The 25,059-nt window shown below is 54.4% G+C and overlaps 10 protein-coding genes across 10 annotated transcripts; 7 read left to right on the plus strand and 3 right to left on the minus strand.

The window, feature by feature from the left end:
* Positions 1-1,040: 1,040 nt before the first annotated feature.
* HMPREF1541_02476 (uncharacterized protein) lies at positions 1,041-1,991 on the minus strand (the record flags this gene model as incomplete). Its single annotated transcript, XM_008716831.1, has 1 exon — positions 1,041-1,991. One exon carries the CDS (start codon positions 1,989-1,991, stop codon positions 1,041-1,043), a length of 951 nt encoding a protein of 316 aa, XP_008715053.1.
* Positions 1,992-2,463: 472 nt separating this feature from the next.
* HMPREF1541_02477 (uncharacterized protein) lies at positions 2,464-3,513 on the plus strand (the record flags this gene model as incomplete). Its single annotated transcript, XM_008716832.1, has 2 exons — positions 2,464-2,483; positions 2,529-3,513. The coding sequence occupies 2 exons, from the start codon at positions 2,464-2,466 to the stop codon at positions 3,511-3,513; spliced, it is 1,005 nt and encodes a 334-aa protein (XP_008715054.1).
* Positions 3,514-3,847: 334 nt separating this feature from the next.
* Positions 3,848-4,555, plus strand: HMPREF1541_02478 (uncharacterized protein; the record flags this gene model as incomplete). The annotated part of the gene is made up of 1 exon (XM_008716833.1): positions 3,848-4,555. The coding sequence occupies one exon, from the start codon at positions 3,848-3,850 to the stop codon at positions 4,553-4,555; it is 708 nt and encodes a 235-aa protein (XP_008715055.1).
* A 760-nt stretch (positions 4,556-5,315) lies between these two features.
* On the plus strand, positions 5,316-7,172 carry HMPREF1541_02479 (uncharacterized protein; the record flags this gene model as incomplete). The annotated part of the gene is made up of 1 exon (XM_008716834.1): positions 5,316-7,172. One exon carries the CDS (start codon positions 5,316-5,318, stop codon positions 7,170-7,172), a length of 1,857 nt encoding a protein of 618 aa, XP_008715056.1.
* Positions 7,173-7,629: 457 nt separating this feature from the next.
* HMPREF1541_02480 (ribosome biogenesis GTP-binding protein YsxC) lies at positions 7,630-8,886 on the minus strand (the record flags this gene model as incomplete). Its single annotated transcript, XM_008716835.1, has 1 exon — positions 7,630-8,886. The coding sequence occupies one exon, from the start codon at positions 8,884-8,886 to the stop codon at positions 7,630-7,632; it is 1,257 nt and encodes a 418-aa protein (XP_008715057.1).
* A 243-nt stretch (positions 8,887-9,129) lies between these two features.
* On the plus strand, positions 9,130-9,758 carry HMPREF1541_02481 (uncharacterized protein; the record flags this gene model as incomplete). The annotated part of the gene is made up of 2 exons (XM_008716836.1): positions 9,130-9,198; positions 9,252-9,758. 2 exons carry the CDS (start codon positions 9,130-9,132, stop codon positions 9,756-9,758), a joined length of 576 nt encoding a protein of 191 aa, XP_008715058.1.
* Positions 9,759-10,145: 387 nt separating this feature from the next.
* Positions 10,146-14,621, plus strand: HMPREF1541_02482 (uncharacterized protein; the record flags this gene model as incomplete). Its single annotated transcript, XM_008716837.1, has 1 exon — positions 10,146-14,621. The coding sequence occupies one exon, from the start codon at positions 10,146-10,148 to the stop codon at positions 14,619-14,621; it is 4,476 nt and encodes a 1,491-aa protein (XP_008715059.1).
* Positions 14,622-16,045: 1,424 nt separating this feature from the next.
* Positions 16,046-17,763, plus strand: HMPREF1541_02483 (uncharacterized protein; the record flags this gene model as incomplete). The annotated part of the gene is made up of 3 exons (XM_008716838.1): positions 16,046-16,150; positions 16,208-17,477; positions 17,528-17,763. 3 exons carry the CDS (start codon positions 16,046-16,048, stop codon positions 17,761-17,763), a joined length of 1,611 nt encoding a protein of 536 aa, XP_008715060.1.
* Positions 17,764-18,205: 442 nt separating this feature from the next.
* On the plus strand, positions 18,206-20,239 carry HMPREF1541_02484 (uncharacterized protein; the record flags this gene model as incomplete). The annotated part of the gene is made up of 1 exon (XM_008716839.1): positions 18,206-20,239. One exon carries the CDS (start codon positions 18,206-18,208, stop codon positions 20,237-20,239), a length of 2,034 nt encoding a protein of 677 aa, XP_008715061.1.
* A 178-nt stretch (positions 20,240-20,417) lies between these two features.
* Positions 20,418-24,691, minus strand: HMPREF1541_02485 (uncharacterized protein; the record flags this gene model as incomplete). Its single annotated transcript, XM_008716840.1, has 2 exons — positions 20,418-24,468; positions 24,522-24,691. 2 exons carry the CDS (start codon positions 24,689-24,691, stop codon positions 20,418-20,420), a joined length of 4,221 nt encoding a protein of 1,406 aa, XP_008715062.1.
* Between the last annotated feature and the right edge of the window lie 368 nt (positions 24,692-25,059).

A 25,059-nucleotide genomic window follows, 5' to 3' on the forward strand; every position in this document is an offset into this window, starting at 1 on the left:
GAATCTCCTTACCTTGAGGTGCGAGAAGGCGGTCTCGCTCCTCCTGGCCCCTGGAGGAAGGCGGATCAGCCCCGTAACCAGGAAGGACTCTTAGTCTCACGTTCTGACTATGCTTCGCCTCAGCACTAAAGCGGATTCCTAGTGGCCTGTAACAAGCCATCGGGCGACGGACCAGGCGAGACTGCAGGTGGGATGCATACCGGAAAGGTCTATACATGCAGCAGACGACGACGGCGTCGGCACGGCGAATGGTGCTCATATTTCAGAGGTCTCGATCATGCAGCGACTCCAGTTGGTCACCAAACTCTGGGCCAATGCATGACCCTGTGCGACCCGCCCGACAAACCTCAGCGTGTCTGACGGCAGCTGGGTTCCTCGGGCGCTGCCTAGTGCCTGTTTCGTCGCTTGCACGGTGCTTTTCACTGGCTCATAATGTTTCCGCAAAATGCACATTGGTCGCAAGACCTGCTTCCTTCGTTCGTCGTCGTCGGTACTGGCTTCATCGGGCGTTGGGCGTCCTTGCGCATTTGGGGCTGCGAATAGGATACGCTGTTGCATTATGAGATCCAGTGACTGCATCATGTTGCGCGGGACTTCAGAACATCCCAGCCCAGTGGCATACGTCCTACCTCTCTTCCACGCAGCGAAATAAGCCGTCGCAAAAGCGTTTGTAAACCTTTGCTGACAGCTGCAAGTCCATGTAGACAGCCCACGTCAGAACTTCTACTATTGCTCGCCCCAAGAACTGGAGGCTAGGGAGTACCTAACAAGGTCATGGCTATGCTGAAGTCTATACTCCGTATTATTGCTGGTCGCCGCCTTAGCGAACCACGCGAACAATCCTCGCTTCACTTTGACTCTATCCGGGAATCGTGCATTTGCTTCCATGGATTGATGCCGTCGACTCCCCGTCCAGGGCTTCTGGAACTGCCTCGAGAAAGCTACTGCAGCTCGGAAAATCGGCAGAAGAAGCTGTGGAACTGGTTCGGTATGCATGAGAAGGCTTCTATCAGACAGATTTGGAAGGACATCATGCCAGCTCAGAATCCATCGTTGATTCCTCGAGCCCGTTCCGCCTCCATCCTCTCGTTATTCAACTGGAGCCACCACTTGTGCGTCTCGTTCGTCGCCGTCTCCAGAGTTTCGTCCCACGGTTTTGGGCTGAGAATATAGTGGATGTTCTTGACTTGGTCGTCCCTCCAGATGGCGTCGTGGACGCCTTTCATTCGCAACGTCTTCAGAGCGTTGTAGACGTACGGCAGTGCGACCCACCTCCCATAGAAGCGCTCGCCCAGCAAGCTTTGGTCTGCAAAGTCGTAACTGCCAGTCAAGTCCCCGTTCTTCAGCGTGTCCAAGATCTTGTCGTAAGTGCCCTTACTAGGGTTGACCACCTGAAGCCCACCGTTCGGACACGCTATGCCAGCTGTTGGGGGAGCACCCTCCGTCTGAGCCTGTGCAGGCGTGCTGTGCTGAGATGTGAAAGCGCAATTCTCCGGGACCCAGTGCTTTGGATAGTGAGGTTTCTTGAACGGGTTGCATGCGCAAGCGTGGCTGGCAGCATATACCCTGTTGCCGTCGCCATTCATCTCGGGTGGATCCAATTCAAGGCCCATAAGTTCGTCCATATTCTGCAGCACCAGCATATCGCTGTCCAGCTGCACAACCCGGTCATACTCGGTCAGGCTGTATGGAGCTAGCTTGCTCCAGCAGTCGTAGAAGCGAGGATCTTGAGCGTACTCCTTGGGCACAGAAGGCAGGAGATAGGGGATTTCTCTGGCTATGATGCCCCTCCTCTTCAAGGCTTCGTGCCCCTCGGCGGGAAAAGAGTCCGTGTATAAGGCAATCAGTGGGTACTTGGTGTCGTATTTCCTTAACGAATATTCAAGCGTGAGCAGTCCTGACAGGTATTGTGTGTTTGTGATGAGAGTCGTCCACACTTTCTTGGACTGGCGGCCTGAGGTACCGTTGCTGGTGCTCTGTGAATTTTCCATAGTGTTCGCCGTAGCTCAGCGTTGTAACGACAGACTCTATACCGCGCCGACAAGATGATGAACCTAGAGCGACTCTACGTTCTCCTGATTGCAAACGAATCTATATATATGAGAAAACGAACTTACCTGAAGCTACTACAAACCCAGACATGGCGCAATGGTCCGCCCACGCAAAGTTGTGTGCCTGGGCTGTGGGCACCCAACTGGAAAACGCTTGTTAAGGGCAACGTGCCCCGGAGAGCTTCGGCCCTTCTTAACCACCGCTTACCAGTCATCGACGTCATGATCAACCAGTTTTTCGGCCGGCTCAAGTACCATATCTCCGACTCCATTATCTCAGTGAGAAGGCGTCAATGACTTGCGCTGAAGGGCTTATGCGTCTTCTTCTTGTCCGGGGATCAGATGCACTCCAAGCATGCGCTTCGCCAAGGGGTGCATCGCTTCGACGGTCACTTAGCTGAGCTTCCGGGTCATGTCCGTGGCACGTGCGAGGTAAGTCTTGAGGGCGTGTGTTGCACATAATCTCACATTGGATAGTCATGTTGCTCATCAACGCGACCATACGCTACTTCAGGTAACCGTCGATGAAGCGCCCTCGAAGTCGGTCGGCCACAGCAGCTACAAGGGTTTTGTAGCAGGAGTGATTTCCGGCGCCGCAAAGCTTGCAGTGGGACACCCCTTCGATACGATCAAAGTCCGCCTGCAAACGTCGGACAAGGGTCGTTTCCAAGGGCCCTGGGATTGTCTGCTCAAAACACTGAGAAGAGAAGGTTTCAATGGTCTCTACAAAGGAGCTACACCTCCACTACTTGGGTGGATGGCGAGCGATTCAATTATGCTGGGCAGCCTCACCATCTATCGGAAGATCCTATTCGAGCATGTGTTCACGAGCCATTCCCCTCGCTCGCGGGGATCTTCCGTCCACAGTGTGAACGAGCAGCTGCCAGCCCTTGGACACGGGCTTGCTGGAACCCTGGCTGGATGGACTGTGTCGATTATCGCCTGTCCATTTGAGCAAGTCAAGGGGCGCCTACAAATTCAGTACGCTAAGAAAAGCGAGCGGTTTTATAGTGGTCCAATCGACTGCACAAAGCGTGTCGTTAAAGCTCATGGCATACGAGGACTCTATCATGGCTTAGTCGCAACGACGCTTTTTCGCTCATTTTTCTTCTTCTGGTGGGCAAGCTACAACATTTTCACCAAAGGCTTGCGACAACACACATCGCTTTCGACTCCTGCCATCAACTTCTGGGCGGGAGGGCTTTCAGCCCAGATATTTTGGTTAACGGCTTATCCTTTCGATGTGGTGAAGCAACGGATAATGACCGATCCATTAGGAGGGCCGCTCGGTGATGGACAGCGCCGGTACAAGAACTGGAGGTCGGCCGTGCGACTGACGTATAGAGAAGCAGGCTACAGGGGGTTCTGGCGAGGGTTTATACCGTGCTTCCTGCGAGCATTCCCGGCCAATGGCGTTGCTCTTTTGGTCTTCGAGGCGGCAATGCGCATGTTGCCAGATTAGATCCAGCTCTTACTATGATAGAAATAGAATGTACAACAATAAAATAGCCCTCAGCTGCTGGATGCATAATTACTGCCCCCTTTAGTCTTTCTCGGTATAGATAAGATGTTTGTATGGCTCCTGGAAAAACCAGCCTTGCCAAGGCCTGCAAGACTTCAAGTTGCGTCTTGCTCAAACAAAGAGTCTGCAACTTTTGACAGGACATGCATGCTTACACCCTTTTGTCTAACGGAAGCGAGCATCATCAAAGGATCAACTTCAGCCTTGCCATTGTGCGCCAAACACGAGCGAACCTTGCGCTCTGGGCCGCTTGAAAACATCGAAAAAGAGGAACATGGCGAAACAACCTGCCCAGATTGTTCTACATCCACTTCGAAGCGACGGCTCGGCCACTTACACCTCACCCAACGGTCTTCACACCATCACAGTCGGCGTCAATTATCCAGTCGAAGTGCCCTACCGCTCGGATGAGTTGCCGGATTCAACGCTGGTCGAAGTCAACTTGCGACCAGCCAATGCCGTGAGCTTGGTCAAGGAACGGCACGTTGAGTCCCTAGTGAAACAGACACTTCAATCGATTATTCGGCAAGAGGAAACACCTCGAATGCTCTTGCAAGTCACACTTCAAATCACTAGCGTCGAGGTCGATGAAGACCTACCAGGTGGGATCAAGGCAGGTGGTCAAGGCGAAACGTACCTTCCAGTCCTGGCATCAGCCATTAATGCCGCAATAGCTGGTTGCCTGGACGCTGGAGTACAAATGAAGCAGATTGCCGGATCAGCACTCATAGGGGTCGGTTACGACGGCACGTGCCTTCTGAGTCCCAGGGTCAAGGACAGAAGGCGATGCCGAAGCATGCATGTGTTCGCGGTAGATGGAACAGGAGGTGTCGTGCTTGCGGAAAGCGAGGGAGCATTCAAGATGGCGGATTGGACTCGTGCCCTCGAGACCGCGAGACTATTGGTCGAAGGCCAGGGGGATGGTGTTACGGGAGTTCTAGAGGGGCTACGGCGGGAAATAGGGGAGGGGAGGGAGGAATAGACGGCAGCGGAGCCTCATGGACGCTCGAGATACAACCAGAAGGCCCAGGCGAGGCATGATGTGACAAGAGACCCCCGAATCAGCGCACTCTGCAACAGAGTGATACTGATAAGACGGTCTGGCGCTGCCTAGTGACCGTTATGGCTCCAGCGCCGCAGTGACAGCGACATTACAGGCATTCCAAGGTGTTTGAGGTGTGGACAAGCGGCTATTTACAGAGTCCCCTGAAGTCGGACCCGCCGGGGGTTGCCCCCACCCGCCACGGGCTGTTGAGGAACCCTAAACCCACCCCAATCCACATCGCCCCATCGGCACAACCCCTCTCGCGTCGCGGGCTCGCATCGAGCTCCGATTGCTGGGATCCCGCCTCCTCCAGCGTGCCGAGCTTCTCAGCATGCTTCAACCTCTTCCCCGAGGTCATGTCAGGGCAACGGGAAACATCTTAAAGCAAAGTTTCCTCCTGCCACAGCCGTCATGTCCGAACCAGTGCTCTCTACAGAGTTCAATTACGTTCAACGCAGCAGGTCTGCGATTGATCCTTGACCATCGATTACTCCTTCAATCCATCGAGTACATAACTGCTCTTGACTAATCCGGGTTCTCCTTCGGAAGCAGTGTAATAATCCTGCAAAGCACGCCGTAGCTTGTCACGGAGTTTACGATCCCGAAAGCCGCACACGACATGGCAACCTCCGCATCCACACCTCACTGTCCACCTCCGTACCACAGCATACCGTCGCCTAGGCATTCTTCTCCTTCTATGCCACAGCATCCTCAGCAAAATGGCCCAGAAAACACAGTCGCGAGTGTTGGCGAGACGATTTTCAAGCAGTATGCCAAACAACTTGATCCCATAGACCACAAGGCACGACCGACGGACGAACCCTCCTCGGCCCCTCCTCCACTATCTTCGAGCGCCGAGCTCACCAGTCCAACCCTCACAACAGCATCGAAGGCCTCGCAAACCACGCAGCGGTCAACTCCCCGGTCTTTCCGGATACCGAAGTCCTTCCTCGGTCATAGAAAGAACGCGCGTTCTACAGACGTTCCCAATATCCCTACGCAGACAATCCTGAAAGCCCTGGCCTCCAGGCCTGCCGGACCCCCAACGGCCCCGATGACAGTGCCAATGCCCTCAATCCGTTCAGCCCTCGATGATATCAACGACACCTCCTCGAATGGCTCCAACTCGCCGTGTCCGACAACCAATGTCACCGGTTTGAATCTGAATGGCATGCCTGCGTGGTCGCCGACCACCTCGGCGCAAGTGCTGAAGTCGCCCTGCTATTTCCATCAACGCTTTGATGGCGCCGTCGATCTCCAGAAGGTTGTCGATGAAATGTCCATTGAAGACGATTCCTTTTCCCATTCTCGTCTGACGCAGACTGCCAACGGTGTTCGCGAAGTCGCCAAACAGTTGCAACGTAAGCCGCTGAAACGCGCAGTTCGTACTGTCATGATAGTCACCAAAGCCCGGGACAACTCCCTCGTACATCTCACCCGCGACCTAGCCGAATGGCTCCTATCCACGCCTCGCTACGGTAAAGACGTCGGCATCACCGTCTACGTTGACTCCAAACTGCGACACTCCAAGCGCTTCGACGCTGCTGGTCTTGTTGCTCGCGACAGCCGCTACCAGCACATGCTCAAATACTGGACACCAGACCTTTGCTGGAGTTCGCCCGAGAAGTTCGATCTGGTCCTGACTCTCGGCGGCGACGGCACCGTGCTCTTCACATCCTGGCTCTTTCAGCGTATCGTGCCACCAATTCTCTCTTTCTCCCTTGGCAGCTTGGGCTTCTTGACAAACTTTGAGTTCACGAACTTCAAGCAACACCTCGACCGCATCATGGGCGATGGTGGAATGCGCGTCAACCTCCGCATGCGCTTCACTTGCACGGTATGGCGCGCTGACACGTCTCCTGGCGCCGAGAAAGGCGCAGTAGAAGAAGGCGAGCAATTTGAAGTCCTCAACGAGATGGTGATCGACCGCGGACCGAGCGCCTACGTCTCAAACCTGGAGCTCTATGGAGACGACGAACTGCTTACTATCGTCCAGGCCGACGGCTGCATCTTCTCCACCCCCACAGGCAGCACTGCATACTCCTTGTCCGCCGGCGGCAGCCTGATCCATCCCAGTATCCCCGCCATTCTGCTGACGCCCATCTGCCCGCACTCCCTTAGCTTCCGGCCCATGGTGCTCTCGGACACGCTAAGCCTGCGTATTGCCGTCCCCACGAAGAGCAGGAGCAGCGCGTACGCGTCCTTTGACGGCAAGGGCCGCATCGAGCTCAAGCAGGGCGACTATGTTACCCTTGAGGCAAGTCAGTACCCATTCCCCACCGTCATGAGCGGCGGCAATGAGTGGGTGGAGAGCGTGCAGCGCGCCCTGCGCTGGAACGTTCGCGGCGCCGAGCAGAAGGGCTGGAGTGAGGGTGACGATGGCCTCGAAGGCGAGGAGGGCGGCTGGGATATCGACCTCGACCCTGCAGGCACGAGCGGCACCGATAGTGGGATCGGCGGCAGCGTGGATGGCGACGCGGTGGCATTGGGCGACAAGGGAAATCAGAGTCCAGTTGCGATGGGCAGAGGAAGAGTCAGTCTCTTGAACATGTGAGGCGCCTGAGCGGCTGTTCGACGAGGCTGGCGATCCAGACATCACGCGGCTCTCTTGTGGAGCGCAGCTTGAAGAACAACACAGACGCACAGGACTGATTATCGCCGCCTTTTTTTCTTGCGACAAGAGAAGGCTGGAGGCTGCAGGCTGGTCCTGGCATACTATCTGTGTGGAACAATAACCGCGCCCGATCTAGTTTCCCTTATTGTTCAGGAGGACAAATGTTTACACCACCTAGCTAGCTGTTCGCCAGATGGGTGGGTCGATCATGTTACGAAGTCACGACAGCGCATCAGAAGAGCTAGAATTTGTATATAGAATTGCATAGAGAACGAGAGTTGTTGGGCGTCGGAGTCGAGTGGGCTCTGATGAGAAGAAGACTGATTGATTATACATTGCTACTTCATATCGTGCGTGGTAGCTATAGTATGGGTGTTAACGTACATCGGGTCGTGAATTATCTTGCACGTGCTCTGAGAGGATTGACCTTGGACGCGCGAGCTCTTGCGACCGTTCTTGATCGGGAAGCTGCCGTGCGAGGTCGATGTTTGACGCCTGGGTTCAGGCCCACCGCTTCTTCCAGGGCATCCATGCCTCGATACACACGGGGCTTCAGCTCGGTTGACAGAGGCTTTTCGGGTTCCAAGAATTCCATGACCGGGTCTCTCACTGCGGCGGATCTGTGTTGTCTGGGGTTTTGCGGAGCCTCAGCAGACTGGGAGAGTGTAGTAGCACGTGGCGGGCGGTCGGAGGTCTGTGAATGTGCAAGAGGTAGCACTTCGGTTTCACCAAGGTGAGACCTGGCGTTCGATGACCTTGGTGCTGCTGAGTGTTTCATAGCCTCTTCGCCTGCCAGGCGGAGGTAGTTCTCAACGGCAAACCCGTCGATTCCAGCTGCGCGAAGAACAGCCCACTGCACATCGCTGACCCCAATGTTCTTGTTTTTGGGGGCCTCAAGCCCGCCAACAGCAAGGATCTCTCCTAGTCCTGCCAACGCATTGCTGGATCCTCGAGGCTGTGCGACTTCTTGGAGCCGCTGCATTGATGCGTCTAGGTGCTTCTGTCGGTCGATCTTACTGGCTATCAGCTGATGTGGGATGTTCGAGTCGCGGAGTAGGTCCAGCATTTGCTCGTCGTGCTTCTTGACGCCGTGTACAGCATCAATGAGTACGAAGACTCGCCGCAACTGTTTCCGCCTCTTAAGATATGTCACAATCTCAGCACCCCATTCAGTCCTGCTGGCGTAACCGTACCCTGGCGCATCGAGTACAGCAACGCGGGTATCTGTCTGGCCTTTCCAGCCTCTCAGTGCACCACCTGTGGTAGGATTGGTGGCAGATAGACCCCATGCGTGCAATAGCGCGGTCTTGCCCGGGCGAGGACCGACTCGATTAAGGCCAGGACTGTCGAGCACGGCGTTGAGAAGAGATGACTTGCCCACGTTAGAGCGGCCGAGGAAAGCCACTTCGGGTACTAAGACACCAGTAGGGTCTTCATTGTTCTTGCGCCATTCAGTCGCGGTCCACAGCTTCCTCGGGGGGTGCTGTTTGAAAAACCAGCGTGCGGCAGCCAGCTGCTGATCACTGGGAGGCGTGGTGTCCCAGTACCAGGATTTCGAGTTGATAGCACGCCGAGATAGCTGTAGTGCTAGGACTTTGTTCCTGAGTCGAGCTTTGACGGCGAGACGACATGATGGGCAAGGAGGGCTAAGCATATCAGCACAGAGAATTACCCTCCCTGCACTGGACACGAACAGCTTCGGGAAAACAGGTCAGGTCGTTCCTGCAGGCAGTAAAGTCGCCTGCGGCTACAACCGAAGGCTTGTTCATTTTGGCGTTTCTCTGGGCGCTGATGCTGCCCGCGGTGCCCGGGCACTTCAACCAGAAGATTCGCCGACTTTACCATTCTTCAAGACTCAACCAACTCGAGTTTTCCCTGTGATCTCTGCGCGAGGATAATGATCAGCGCCGTGCTCGTCTTCAACAACAACGGTCAGCCCCGGCTGACCAAGTTCTATACACAGCTAGTCAGGGCACCCCGCTATCGTTTCAAGCACAGTCCCGCTCACCAAGAATACAGGACACAGCAACACAGCAGACACTACTGAAGCAGATTTTCGATCTTGTGGCTGCTCGACCTGCATCCGCATGTAATTTCCTGCCCTTGCCGCCCCTGCTCGCTCCCAACGGCAACGCCTCATCCCCAGATGTGCCTACCCAGATCACCTACCGCCATTACGCTACCCTCTACTTTATCCTCATCTCTACGTCCACCGAGTCCCCCCTTGCCCTCATAGACTTCATTCAGGTGTTCGTCGAGGCACTCGATCGGCTATTTGAGAACGTGTGCGAGCTGGATCTGATCTTCGGCTTCGAAACCCTCCACGCCGTCCTCAGCGAAATGATCGTGGGTGGAGTAGTTGTCGAGACAAGCCTCGAGAAGATTGTGGACGGAGTCAGGGTTAGTGAAGGCACACAAGGCCGCCGGAAGGCTGTCAACGCAAGAGACTCCGGAGGCAGCTTAGGGAGAGGCTCTGGTTTTGCTGGACTTGGTTGGAGGACTGGTACCGGAAGCAGCTGGCGGTAGCGTCAAGCTGTACCATTCCGCCTAGTTCGAGCCACGGCAAGACATTCACTCGACCTGTGTCCTAACGACCGCACTCAGGAGGTTCGTGTCGCCACGATGCCGTGTACGCGACAGACGCAGCAAGCAATCGACCCATGCCCGATATTAATTGCGGGGGACTTATCCCTGCTGGACCAATATTTAGCCTTCAATCAACCTTGCCAGATCTGGTTTTAGGCGCATCTCCCGCGCCTGTCAGGGGCGTATCGGGCACATGCACACCAGATTGGCAATACAGCCCGCCTCTCGAATTCATGAACACAATTGATGTATATCACGGTTCATCAATCTCGTACTTTTCGACCATCGGCAACTATGACTCGTCGGACTTCCAGAACTTGACCCTGAATGGACGATCCTTACGATTTTGATAAAGCCTGGGACGATGTTCTCGAAGCTTTCGAGCGTACGTCCCGGATCAAGCTTCAGCCAGGCGTCGTTCTAACCACCGAGAACGTCATCCAACAGCTCAAGCTGAAGCGTGATCACGATGCGGAAGCCAGCAGAAAGTATCAGGGCCTCAAGCGAACGCTCAGCAGAACGCTGGAATGTATCAGGACGCTTGGGTTCGTGGCATCTAAAGATCAAAGCGGATTACTCGGACCTTCAAATCTCGTGTTCACAGCGATCGTCTTGCTGATCCAGGCTGGTGACTCCTACCGAAACATCTTCGACAATCTTGACGATTTGTTCGAGGAATCTTCTGATGTTCTTGAGCGATTTGACATCTACCGAAAAATGGAGGAAGTCGATTCGCCCCTGAAAAAGGTTGTTCACGAGCTTCTGCAGACCATGTTGTCGATCTGTGCGCTATCTATCAAAGTCTTGAACGGTAACAGGCTTGTCAAATACCTCAAGGCGCTCGCTTTCAACGACGATGAGGGTGTCAAGGCGGAGCTGATCAAGCTGCGGAAGTTGGTTGAGCGCGAAACGTCCATGAATGCTGCCTTGACTTATCGTCACGTCAAAGAAGGGTTTGAAGGAGCCAGTGAAGGTCTATCTGGCGTCCGATCCGCAGTTGACCGGATCGCAGATGACTTGTCGCGACGAGAATCAGAAAGCGTGGAAAACAAGCAGATGGAGCTCATCAAGAATACTCTTGGCACTCAACCCGATGTTGACCGCCAGCTCGAGATATACAAGAGGCACAGATCTGAAGTGGTTCCGGGCACTGGCAAGTGGTTGCAAGAGACTGAGATGTTTCAACAATGGGCCGATAGCACGAGAACTTCCAGCAACCTGGTCTTGCTTAGTGGTGATCAAGGTTATGGCAAGAGCTTTCTCAGTACCACCGTCATCCACGAATTACAAACACACTCCAGCCGAGCCGCAACCTTCGAGAAAACTTCGAGGACATCCGTAGGTTATTACTTTTTACAGTCTCGGGGTAGGAAAGGGATGCACGGCATCGACGACGAGGGTATATCGATTGACAGAGTCTTGAAGACACTGGCGTCGCAACTGGCGCAGGACCCTGTATATCGCAAGAATCTTGCCTTGTCTTGCGAATCCTGGATAGAACCGGACAACGTGGAAGAGCTGTGTTCTTGTTTACTGGATTTCTGTTACAAGAGCACAGATGTCTTCTTTCTTGTTATCGACGGCCTGGACCACGCAGACGAGAGAGCCTCCAAGATGCTTGCTTCAATTTTGAAGACCGTCTATACGCGTTACTCTCCTCGCCAGAGGTCACGGGTTCGCATCATGCTCACAGGCAGAGTGAAGACGGTGCAGGATCTCGTCCAAAGAATGCCAGAATTAGGACCAACCATGGTGAACCTCGATTTGGCTGCTCAGACTGGCACTGATGTGGCTCTTTTCGTTCAGGATCGGCTGGATAATATGTCACTCTTGGAGGGTTCGTCCGACTCTGTCAAGAAGCTTCGGCAGGAGGTATTCTCTACGCTCACCACGAATGTCAAAGGCGACTTTGTGCATGCTGGTCTGTTGTTGAAAGAAATATCCACCAAACAATGGCCGGCTGAGATCCGTGAAGTTTTGGCAAGTGCGCAACATGGCGGACAACGATCCGATACCATCGCTCGCGAAGTTACTCGGTGCGACAGCACGCTATCGGCACAACAGATCCGAGATCTCAACGTTCTGCTGCTATGGGTGATGTCTGCGCGGCAGACATTGACGATCGATGAACTCGAAGCAACGCTTTTTCTCTCGAATCGAGAAAGCTCACTAAGATCCCTACGAGATCAAATCCACGAAAAGTACTCGACCTTCTTCCATCTCGATGAAACTCTTAGCTCTACGCGGGTGTCCTTGTCGTCGGACTCCATTCGCCAGTATTTTGCAGAAGCTTCTCGGCATGAACAGCTGGCAGTCCTTACGTCAAGTAGGATACAAGAGGTAGAAGTGAAGATAGTGAAAAGGTTCCTCTCCTCGGTCTGCGATGAAGAGCTCTATGCCAAATTCGATTTTGACGATTTCTTTTCGCGGAAGCTCAATTTTACAGCGGCTTCTGTTCACGTCAACCTGGAGACTGCCGGTGCGAGTCTCCTCTCCGGCTGTCTGCAGGCCTTGACGAGCCCTGAAAAAGAGACTGCAGAGCTTGTGGATTATGCGGCGACTCATTTTCCGAAGCATATGGCAGAGGTTGACCTGTCAATGACCAGTCCGGTGGCAAAGACCGATTGCGGTAGATTGCTTCTCCTACTCTTCACAGACCAAGAAGCCATTGGGCGATGGTGGGACTTGCAGAGACTCGAAAAGCAAACGGATTGGTTCTTCGCCGACGACAACGTTGACATTAGCCTTTCATTCTTCCGAGACACGGCCATCACAAGGACTTTTGGTGAAGAGCACATGCGATGGGTTAAGTCGCTCATGTCAAAGTCGTCTCCAGATTCGGATCTGCTAGGAGAAGTTGTGAAGTACCTGGCGCGTCACTTGTTGACTGCAACTGACGACATCCCTGACATACGATTGTTGTTCTCCTGCCTGAATGCGTATAGGACCATGTTGATGCAGCGAAGGGATCCTGCCGTGCAACGCACAGCTGAACTCAAAAACTACCAAGTCTCCTCTGAGGTTATCGTTGAAGTGTTTACGTGGATTGCTGCCACGCTCGGTGATGTCGACGAAGGGAAGAGCTACGAGTGGAACAGAGCGTTGGCGGCCATGTTTTCGGAGTTCAACCACAATGATGCCGCCATAGCTCAGTACCAACTTACCATTCCGCTCAGCGACGATGGGTGGAGCTGTCGATGGGGCCTTGGTATTGCCCTTCGAGAGCGAGAAGAATACGATGCTGCCCTTGAGGTCCTTGCAGACGTCGAACGGCGGATAATAGACGGCAGCGCCAAAGAGAACAGCCCCAAAAAGTGGCTGCGCAATATCAGGCAATTAATGGGTTGGTGTTATCGTCAGCTTGGGAGATACGATGAAGCCTTAGCGATCTACGACAAACATATACGCGAAAGCCGAGAGAAGGGTCTCACCGACTACGGGTTCACATTCGACAAAATCCGAGTCTTTTATTACAGGGAAGAGTTTTCGTCGGTTGTCGAGATCCTCCGGTCTCTGCGGAACAGTATTGATCCAAACTTCGGTATTCAGCGCTCTAGCAGACTCCTGCATTGGTTATGCGACGACTCGGACTTCGATTCGATCCTTGTGGAAACAAGTAAGGCCACAAAGACTCGAGACTATCTACGACGACTCTTCACAGAAGCTATCGACGACACCTATCACCCGTCATACTTGGCGAAGAATCCAGAAGAGCGTGCCAGATACCGTGTCAACATGAAGCTTTATCTGAGTATGGAAATGTGGAGACGCGCACACACTGAAGAGGAGGAAGACGATGTAATAATGTGTTGGGAAGAGCTCACACAGGAGGCTCGCGCTATCGACAAGGCCGACATGATCATTGCACAGCTCACCAAGCGACTCGCAACTGTCTACCTCCAGCGGATGCGAGAGTATACACTCGAATCGGCGGATGCTCAATCGCTACTCAAGAAAGCCATGGATCTTGTGGTAGAAGACACGTCACAGCAAGACGCATGGGCGTCATCAGTGTCACCAGTGCTGTTATATGCTCGACATCTATCCGTACTTGGACGAAGCGACCAAGCACGTCGGTTGTCGCGAGGTTCTGTCAAGGTCGCTCTCGATTTGTTGACCGACGAAGATCCCGAGAACGACTGGGAGGCATATCTGCGCCTTGCCTATGTCCTCATGTACTGTGGCGACGATGAGGGAGCCCTTGCGGCCTGGTCTTTCTTTATGCCGCTTCATGTGTCCAATCGCTCCAAGTCTGCAGGCGGTGCACCGGGATACGAGTCACCACAGGCGTCAGTGCTGGCGTCGCAGAATGCTACGAATACTACGGATCATGCCAAGGTAGCTTGCTTGGTGGTCGAGGAGGCTTCTACCGATGATGGCGATCCAGTAGAGCCCATCTCTGAAAGTAAGACCAATGGATCTGCCTCAACAACAGACAAAGGAGCCACGACCGACGCCAAATGGTGGCAGAAGGGCTGGGAAGGTGATCTTGACTATGGTTGTGATGGATATTGCGGCGTGGACTGGGCATACTCGGATGACATGTACGTGTGCAAAGATTGCCTGGATGTTATGTTCTGCAAGGACTGCATCCAGAAACTCCGTGTCGGCTCGCTCGAGGACAATGTCTGCAATCCGAAGCACCGGTTCCTTCATGTCCCTCCGTTTGATATGAACGAGGCACAGCTACGAGGCAAGGACTATCTCCGGGTCAAAGCTGAGAAGGTCCCTATCGCCCAGTGGCTGTCTCAGGTACGCAAGGACTGGGAGCTGGAGGACAACGATACCCAGAGCGATCATTGATGATTCCCAAGGCGTGTTCTGTCTGGGATGCAGTGCCCAAAGAATTGAGATCTTGCCTCGCCTGGTTCCCACGTCTATTGACGCTCAGCGGGTCCTGTCACTGTTACAAAATCCTGCTCTAGCAATTCGATGAAATTGAAGTCGCCGCTGTGGAAGGTTGGAACTGAGATTGAGCCAGCAGAGTGGATGTGCTCTCAAAGTCCCCCCAGCTCGGGCATCAACATGTTATTCCCTCACTCTTTTCGAGACACGAGACATTGTTGAGGCATTAGTCAAGTCATCTGCAGCAGGATTGGGGAAGTGGATGTCAGCCCTCGAGGACACGACGAAGACGAGATCTAGAGCATTGAGACTGAAGCCACGATGAGGCAGTGCGGAGGTGTACAGTGCACCTATGGCAAACAGTGTGCGAGCTCTCTCATTGGCTGGGACGGGCTTATTGAGGACGAGAGAAAGGCCGCGTCGGCGAATAGTTCCTCCCGTCCGTCGGCAACACTTGCAGCACGACGTCGAAGAGGGGAGCCGCAAAACTCTGCTCTACACAATACACACTGCGAACCCCTGTTGTTTGAGGGACACGCACACTCTAACAGGCTTGACCCGCCCCAGGAGCGCCGCTTCCAGGCTAAGACTTCCAAGAGAAGCTTAGGCGAGGAGCTTGAGCTTACGATTCCTCACTTACACTTCCGCTCCTCTCAAGACTCGTGCACATGCAATTACGGTCCAATCGGTTCTACTGCACATTGCTGCAGTCGTGTATGGGGTCCGGCGTCGTGGTGACGTCTCCGCTCTCTGGGTCCTGTGACATGCCAAACGTCCACCGAACCGCACGCCGGGTGAATCATTACGACGCATGCATGATCCTTCTCGATACACTGGAGCTACAGCTCAGAATCAACAGACGGCAACGTTACAACCGGTAACATGTCTGGGTTCAAAAGGAAGCTCGCTGCTGGCTTCAGGCCTAGCATGCAGTGAGCTTGTCATTGCCTTGTCGAAAGCCAGACTAGACTAAACTGCCACGCAACTGCAAGCAGGGGAGTTTGGGCGACAGAGGAACCGCCTCCCATTCGTCACCCAGTGGCCGAACCCGCATCTCTTCAAGCATGCCCCCCGCAATATTGTCACTTGCTCGACTGCTACCTAGGCCTACTTGAAGCTAGTTGCTCCAGCGTATAGCCTTTGAGCTCAAACTCTTCCATCGACTGGATGGACCCGAGCGGCAGTCTAGAAGATCATCCAAATCTGCAGCTCGGAAATGGAATCTGATCTCGCGCACGACGCCACCCCACCGCTACACTTGGTCAACTACTACTTAACTCCTGCTGCTCCCGTCTGAGATTTGCAGCTTGATCACCGCACTACCTCGTGCATATTCTACCCACCACGACCGAGTCGCAACAGCTTCTTGGACGAGCGCAATCATGGGTCTCCTCTTCAACAAGCCTCCTGGTGAGGCGGGCTCGACCTTGCCCGCCATCATTGTCGGCATGTTCGTCGCGTTTGGTGGCATCCTTTTCGGTTACGATGTAAGGACGACATGTAAATCTTGGCTTTGCGAGGTATACTGACAGTCTCACCTCTAGACCGGAACCATCGGCGGTATCTTGGCCATGAACTACTGGAAGGAACACTTTAGCACTGGATACATCGACGCAAAGGGTCAACCCAATGTCGATGCCAACCAAACATCCGAAATTGTGTCTATCCTGTCTGCGGGCACCTTCTTTGGCGCCCTACTGTCCGCACCCATCGCCGACTATCTGGGACGACGACTGGCCATGATGTTCAACACCCTCGTCTTCACCTTTGGTGTCATCTTGCAGACCGCCGCCACCCGAATCCCTATGTTCGTGGCTGGCCGTTTCTTTGCGGGCCTGGGTGTCGGTCTTCTCAGCGCGACCATCCCGCTGTATCAGTCTGAAACTGCCCCTAAATGGATCCGTGGCGCCATTGTCGGCTGCTACCAGTGGGCTATTACCATCGGTCTTCTGCTGGCTGCCATTGTCAACAACGCGACCAAGGACCGAAACGATACGGGATCCTATCGCATTCCGGTCGCCGTGCAATTCGCCTGGGCCATCATCCTCTTCGGTGGCATGCTGATCCTCCCGGAGACACCGCGCTTCTTGATCAAGCAGGGGAAGCACGAAAAGGCTGCCAAGGCACTCTCGCGTCTGCGGCGACTGGATGTTGACCATCCTGCTCTGGTCGAGGAGCTTGCCGAGGTTCAGGCCAACCACGAGTATGAGATGTCCATCGGCACCGCCTCGTACGTGGCTCTCTTCAAGAAGCCCATTCGCAAGCGTCTCTTCACCGGCATGGCGCTTCAAGGTCTGCAGCAGCTTACTGGTGTCAACTTCATCTTCTACTACGGAACGTCCTACTTCCAGAATTCGGGCATCGACAACCCGTTCACGACGTCGGTCATCACCTCGGTCGTCAATATCGCCTCCACCGTTCCGGGTCTTTATTTGGTTGAGAAATGGGGTCGCCGTCCTTTGCTCATGTTCGGTGCCATTGGCATGTCCGTCTGCCAGCTCATCGTGGCCTCGGTCGGCACAGCTCTTCCTGACGACACGTCTGCAAACAAGGCGCTGATCGCCTTTGTCTGCATCTACATTTTCTTCTTTGCATGTTCGTGGGGCCCTTGCGCCTGGGTCGTCACTGGCGAAATCTTCCCCCTCAAGGCTCGTGCCAGAGGTCTCTCCATTACCACCGCCAGCAACTGGCTTCTCAACTGGGCCATCGCTTACGCCACTCCGTACATGGTCAACTCCGGGCCGGGGAATGCCAATCTTGGATCCAAGGTGTTCTTCATCTGGGGCGGTTTCTGCTGCATTTGCATGGCTTTCGGTATGCCTCTCTTTCCTGTTCCTGTGAAACAAAGATTAACAAACTACCAGTTTACTTTTTCATCTATGAGACCAAGGGCCTCTCTCTCGAGCAAGTAGACGAGCTCTATGCGAAGACTGCAAAGGCCTGGCAATCCAAGGCTTTTGTTCCCACGGTGGCGTTCACCGAGGTTGCCGAGCTTGGGAAGACTGAGGGTAGGCGTTCTACTCTCGCCGATCTTGAGCTGGAGGCTGGTCGCCGCAAGAGCTCAGCTGGCGTTCATCACGAGGTGGCGGAGAAATACTGATCGCTCCGAAGAGGCTCTTTGCTGGGACAATTGACTGGGATATTCCCTGGGTCAGGAACGCGATGGGCTCCTGGGATAGTCTCTCAAGCACATTCGCGTGCCTGGCGCTCAAGCGACGTAACTATAGGGATGATATCGGCTGGGCAGCCAATGCTAGCAAGCTTATGCCTTATACCGTGTGCAGCAAAATCTGTTGCGTTTTTACCGCGTGATTCGCTCCATGCTGCCTCGAGGCTGCCTGTAGATTCTTAAACGGTCTTAGTTCTTGCTGAAAAAGTGGGACCATTCTTATGAAGCATCCTTCTACACCTCCTCCTCTTGGATCTCACTGCGTTCTCATCATATATCTCTTTCTCGGTGACAATCCGAGCACAGCTCATCTACACTCGCTCCACTCACATGGCCCACAAACAAACGAGACTTGACGGGCATCAAGCATGCGATGGCCGGAGCCTGCAATGCTACCGGTAGTACCGATCTAGAAGGCGATGATGACAAGCCGCGATCCCGCTTCACGTACCGCGACCTCCGCCTCCTCAGCAAGGCCTCGGTCGAGTCGCCCCTTCGCGTCATCACGCTGATTGATTTCGACTGCTTCTACGCGCAATGTGAGTCTGGCCGTCTGGGACTGTCCCCGGAACAGCCACTGGGAGTCCAGCAGTTCAAGCACGTCATTGCCATCAATTACGCCGCGCGAGCTGCCGGGCTCAAAAAGGTCGTGTCGGCGGATGAGGCCAGGAAGAAGTGCCCTTCTATCGTCCTCCAGCATGTGCCGACGTGGAGACCGGGTGACACGACCTGGAGGTATCGGGATGATGCGCTCCAGCATATGGACAGTGACAAGGCTTCGTTGGACTATTACAAGCTGCAGTCACGGGAAGCCATGGAGGTCTTGAAGCAGACCTTACCTGGGCCGCAGCGAATTGAACGGGCCGGCATCGATGAGACGTACGTCGATCTATCAGCTCCGGTCTACGGCATCCTCGTTCAGAGGTACCCTGAACTAGCTGAAGATGGGCAGCCCCTTGATGCTTGCTTGCCGCCCGTGCCGATGTCTCCCCTTGATTGGGAAGATTCTGCAGTTGAAGAAGGCCAATCCGTCGATGTTCCGCCGCCGCCACACGACTGGGACACCGTCTGTCTCTTCATCGGCGCTCAGCTCGTGCGATCTATCCGCAACGCAATATTTGAGAAATTGCAATACACATGTTCAGCAGGCATCGCCCGCAACAAAGTCCTCGCGAAACTCGGCTCCGGTCACAACAAGCCTAACAAGCAAACAGTCATCCTCAACTACGGCATTTCCTCCTTCTTAGCCAGCTACAAATTCACCAAGCTCCGCGGACTGGGCCGCAAGCTAGGTCGCGAAGTCATCGATGCCTTCAAGACCGAACAGCTGTCCGAACTCGCATTAATCCCACTCTCGACCATGCGCGCAAAGCTCGGCTCATCCGAAGGCACCTGGGTCTACAACGTGATCCGAGGCGTCGAATACAGCGAGGTCGTCTCGCGCACCCAGCTCAAGAGCGTCCTGTCCGCAAAGACATTCATGCCTCCCATCACCCGCATCCAGCAAGCCGAGCCCTGGCTCGACATCTTCGCCGCCGACATTGTCGCCCGCCTAGAAGACCTTGGAGGACAGCGACCCAGAACCATCGCCGTACACGTCCAGGTCCATGGCCCACGGCACCCGGGCCGCTCAAAGCAGGGGCCTGTACCCACGGGCGTCAAAGTCGACGCGCACACCCTCGCCAAGCTCGCGAGGGACCTACTCGCGGCGCTGGAGAGGGAGGGCACCACGTGGCCGCTCGTCACGCTGAGCGTCGACGTCTCCAATCTCCAAGAGGTCGAAAAGGCCAGGACGTCCATCTCTTCGCTCTTGGCTGCGCAAGGCAGGATTAGCAGAAACGGCGAGTCGCCGCCAGTAGCAGTAGCAGAGCCCATGTGGCGGCCAACAGCGACGCCTCCTCCACCAAGCAAACATAGGGCGGGAAAACGCACACTCCTCGACTTCCAAGGCTTTGCCGGTGGCGCTACTGGCAGTCCCTTTGGAACCACCAAGAAGGCACGCCATGATGCGGGTGTACCGTGTCCGCCGCCCCTCTTAGATGGAACTGAAGCTGAAGCTGAAGTCGACAATGGCAGACGAGAGCGAGATTCGGCACCAGCAGCAGCAGCAGCAGCAGTGATGTCCACAGCAAACACTGGCACGAGTCCCAGTATTGGAGGCAGAGGTAGAGGCAGAGGCAGTGGCGCTGCTGCGGCCGTTGAGGCAGGTGATGCCGATGACGATGCCAATGCCGACGAAGACGAAGAGGAGCAGGCGGAGCAGGCGGAGCAGGCGGAGCAGGAAGGAGGAAATGGAGGAGGCTCCTATCTCTGCCCGACATGCCACGACTCGGTGCCGGAAGCCGCTGTGCTGGAGCACCTGGACTGGCATGCTGCGATGGAATTGCAGGAGAATGGGCTAACTTGACTTAATAAAAGAAGAGGCAGAGTAGCTGGGGGAATTCGTCAGGTGAAGAGGCGTGCCTGTGGCTGTGTCTGTACTGGCTCACAATGAGGGTGGCATAGATTAGAATAGGACAGGTGTTTCATTCGATGGCCTACCCTCTTACAAAGAAAGTCCCCAATGATGGAGAGGAGACAGGATGCTATGAAGGCCGTTCATTGACGCCGACCTCGACATTGACGCTCACATCCGCATCAGTACGCGCGGTGGTAGCCTTCCCAAGTCCCTCTTCCTCCTCCCGCTCGATCGCTTCCAAAGCGGCCAGCGCCGCCCTCTCCTCCGCCTCCGCCTCGCAGGTACAACCCTCAGCCACGCTGCAGACCTTGCCCTCGATGTGAGCCTCACACCTCCACGCTCTGGCTGTGCAGTCCACCTCGCTCCCCTCGACTCCGGGCACCCTCTGCTGGCAGCTGACGAAACTCACCTTAGCAGGCCGCTCTTCTCTTAGCCTCACCCTCGCTTGGCGGAACTCGACGTCTCCTTCTGCAGCCACGCGCTGCACGATGGCCATCAAGCCTAGCTTCCCCAGGGTGGAGTCGCATGCCTCGAGATCCCCGCCGGAGTCTACAAAGACGGCGCCGATCAATGACTCTAAAACATCCGATGCCCATTTCGGTGAGTCTAACCTCAAGAGTTCCGCCCACGGCCAGGACTTGCCGTTGCGTAGTGCCTCTGACACAGTTTCCTGGACTTCGCCATAGCGCTCCAGGAGCGCCCTTCGCTGGGCTGCAAGACCCTGGCTCGGCTGACGCGCCAAATAGTCATGCAAACACTTCTGCTCCTTGACTATGGTTGTCGTAGGTTTTCTGGAGCGCAGATCAACATGCACGTCCGCGACCTCAATCTCCCTCTGTGCTGCTGTCGTGAGGAAGGCGAAGATCTCTTTGTTCACCAAGGCGTGGCGAGCGAGGGTCATATACTCCTCGCTGAAGTTATGCTGGCTATGGTATAGGCGCCGCTTGACGAGCAGGTCGATGATGGCATCACCGAGAAACTCGAGACGGTCATATGTACCAAGGGCGGGATTGGCGGAAGAGTGATTGAGAGCTTCGGCGAGGAGTTTTGGGTTATTGAAGCTGTAGGAGAGGAATGCTTGTGTGTGTAGGAAGCGGTCGCTTTCGAGGTTGAGGTATTCTGTGGACGGTCTGGCGAGCGCTATTCCCGCGACATCGACGCACGGCAACTTCCACGTGTACTCGGGAACGAAGAGCTGGAGAGCCTGTACAACTTTGTCGAATTCGGCAGCATTTTCGTCAAGGTAGGCAACGCCGAGGAGGGCCTCGATCACATCAGCCAGTATCTTGGTGGAGAGTTTGCGGGTTGGAGGTTCCTTTCTTGGTGCCAATGTCCAACTATGGGCTGAGAAGGGCTCAGTTGTGATGAAGGTCTCCAATGCCAGGTCAAGAGTACTTCGGTGAAGCCGGGCGTTGTTGATGATCCGGTCCATAGCGACACTCAAGGCTCCTTCAGGCATCTTCGGGTTGTTGCAGAAGACGTTGACTGAAGCCATGAACTTCAGGACCACATCACCTAGGTACTCAAGGCGTTGATAGTCGGGATCGCCAGCCACTGGGGCTGTCAGTGCCGTCATCACAAAGGGGGCATCGCTAAATGATATGCTTTGCAACGGGCCTGCTTGTGCTTCACGTGCTCGCAATGTTTGTTCAATGTAGTACATGATCGTAGGCATATAAGCCATGGCTCTGGCATAACCAGCGGGTAAAGCAATGACGGTACACTCCGCTACATGTTGCCGTCGACGTATCGGCTGGGGTCGAGGCCCCCTGGGTTTTGTGGTGAAGTCTATTAGACGGTGAAGGCGGACCACATCAATAAGACCTTCAGATTCTGGCCCACCTGACAATTTAGAAGGCGTCCAGAAGTAAGGAATGCGCTCATTCTGGTGAAGTACGAGAAATTCGTCTCGAGTATCAAACAACCTCACCTCTGAAGCAGGCGAGAGTCTGCGGCATTGCCCAAGCCAGCCGTCCAATTCCTCCCCACCTACATCCGGTACAAGGTAGTATGGAAGTCTGTAGGCATTGGAATCAAGACCTGGTAGTCTTCGACCCAACACCAAGCCATATAAAAACTTTGTAGTTGCGGCAGCTTGTTCGTGCAGAATGTCAGAACTGCCAGAAACAGGCTCGATTTTGATTGTTAGCTTCCCTTGCGTGATCGTCTGTAGATCGCATTTGATCTCGTGAGGCAATGCTTGCGGCAGGAGTAGAATGAGACTGGGCAGTCCGGGAATCTCGACCCTACTGGCGTGTAATGGGTGCTTCAGGCAAAGAGCCTCGCGCATCTGCTCCCATGGCTCCATTTGAGCAGGTACTTCCAGTAAACTCTCACGAGTCTCAATTGAATCAAATCCTGGCGCTCTTCTGCGCCGGGCCTCAGCATGAATGGGCATCAAATGCTGATTGAGAAGCCCTGCCTGGTACAGTTGCTTGTATGCCTGGAAAGCAGCATCCTTTTTCGCTAGGGCTTCCGATCGCCGAGGCCACAACGAACACGCGGTCCGCACGTCTTGTGGAAGGTCGGCGGGTAATATGACTTTGCATGATATCTGGAACGCCGCGATTTCTTCCAGAATGTATATTGGGGATGGCGTCTCTTCACCATGACGTTTCAATGTTGCGCAGAAGTAGTCAAGCAGCTGTCTTGCGTCGTTGAACTCGACGAGTGCTTCTCCTGCGGATATGGGCGCCTCTTGGACACTCTCTCTGACCTGTTCCTCACGAGAATTCATCTCTTTTCTTAGTCGGTCTTGCTCTGAGTATATCTTCTTCATCTCCGCTTCGAGCTCGGTCCACTGGATCTGCTTTGATACAGGCAAGCCCGCGTGATGCATTATCACGTACTGAGAATCTGGTCGGCGAGCGCGCCCACGGCGTTGTATGTATGACTTGTTGGTCTGCGGATGGTCGAAGCAGATTACTAAATTGCAAGCCTGTACGTCGATGCCCTCTTCGAGAACTTGGGTGGCGATGCAAACGTTCTGCGTTCCAGCACGAAAGTCAGCAAATGCCTTGCTCTGGTGTTTCTTATCAAACAGATCCGGGAGAGATCTGTAGAGCGCATTTGATGAGCCAACGAAGGGAAAGCATCGGTACTTTGCCAGTGCTGGTTCCTCGCTGAGCACATCGCAGAGTGCGTACGCTGTGGATCTTCTTTCCACGAAGACAACGCACGCCGCAGCAGCAGCAGGGTCAGCATCAGTCAAGAAATCGATCAGTGCAGTGACTTTCGCAGTGACAGTCCGCTCACTGGGGGCAAGGTAGCGACCTCGCACAGGACTCAGAATGCTTGCCAAGAGAACGTTTTCGTCGTGATCGATCATGAACAGACAATCCTTGTTCTGCTCTACCGAAGACTGGAGCTTCTCGATGCAGGCGACAATGTATCGATCAGTGGCCCAGGATCCAATGCTGTCTTCCATATGAATGCCGTTCTTGAGCATATCCTTCAACTGGATTAATACAGGCGGCTCTTGCTTCTGGCGAAACTTTGCGAGCTTTTGCTTGTCCTTTTCTGAGGTTGACCGCTGAAGCTTGATGATGGTTGGATCTTCTTCGATATTGTAGTTCCGGATCAGATCCTCGACCAGAGGGATCAACGTGGACTTGGTGTTGTTTGTCTGAGTAAAAGGCAACGAGACCAGTTGGGGTAGGTGCACAAATTCGCGGTACTGTTCCACATTGGTAGTGGGACTACGACATACGGCATCGAGGTTGCGCTCGAGCTCTGAGATGAGGGATAGATCATCGCGGATCATAGGACTTGCCGTGAGACCTAATACGTGCGGCAGCGAGGGTGAGCCTTGCGCATGGGTCGGGTGATACTTCAACGTCATGATTTTGTTGTAGGAAGTTTTTCCGATACAATGGTGGGCTTCGTCGAACACCAGCAGCGAAATTATTGACAGAGAGAGATAGTCATGCTTCAGCGCTTCCAGCAAGATGGCAGGAGTCGACACGATGCCGTTTTGATTTAGAAGAGCAGCCGTCCACACCTCTTTCGACGCCCAATATTCTGCGTTGTCAGCTCCAGTGATTAAGCGGAAGGTGTAGGTGGGAAGCTGGGCACTAAGAAAGCTGTGTTGTTGCTCCGCCAGCACTTGGCTGGGGGTTAGTAGCCATATCAGCTTGTTCGGAGTTCGTTCCAATTCCGCCTGGATCCGCAGGCGAGCACTCGTAAAGTATTAGATCTGGGAAGTGGGAAGTCGTTAGAACCGTGGACTCACATCTGGGTTTTCCCGCTGCCCGTATCCATGCAGACAATGATGTTCTGCTTCATGCTGAGCTCAAACATCTCGAGCTGGTACGCTCGTGAAATGATGTTCTCTGTTGGCGAAGCTGCGCTTGAGCCAGAGTCTTCTGCAGCTGCATCTTGGTCATCTAATACTGATGCCATTGAGCTATTCGATAGCCTCGCAGGTCGGGCTCTGTCGATGAACGGTGGCCTCGCCTGGAGATCTGCAGAAAGCGTTGCGGGAAGATCTGGCGATAAGTTTCAGGACGTACGAGTCGTGCAACAAGAGTCCGTAGGCACACATGAGCAACAGCCTTGCCACAGAGGCGATGGCGAGCACGATGGTGACAGCTGGAATGAGGCCGAGTTTGCCTGCTCCGCAAGGCAGGCAACTACGCTAGTGCTGCATTGCCGGTTGCCCAAGCAGAGCGCCAAGCAGCTGCTGGCACTGCATGAAGACGCATCTCGATGCTTGGGCCACGAGCGCTTCCAGTATGTCTGGTTCCATGAAGTGTCACGGTCAGTCAGGA

The sequence above is a fragment of the Cyphellophora europaea genome (assembly GCF_000365145.1).
Source record: "Cyphellophora europaea CBS 101466 unplaced genomic scaffold supercont1.2, whole genome shotgun sequence".
Taxonomy (NCBI): Eukaryota; Fungi; Ascomycota; class Eurotiomycetes; order Chaetothyriales; family Cyphellophoraceae; genus Cyphellophora; species Cyphellophora europaea.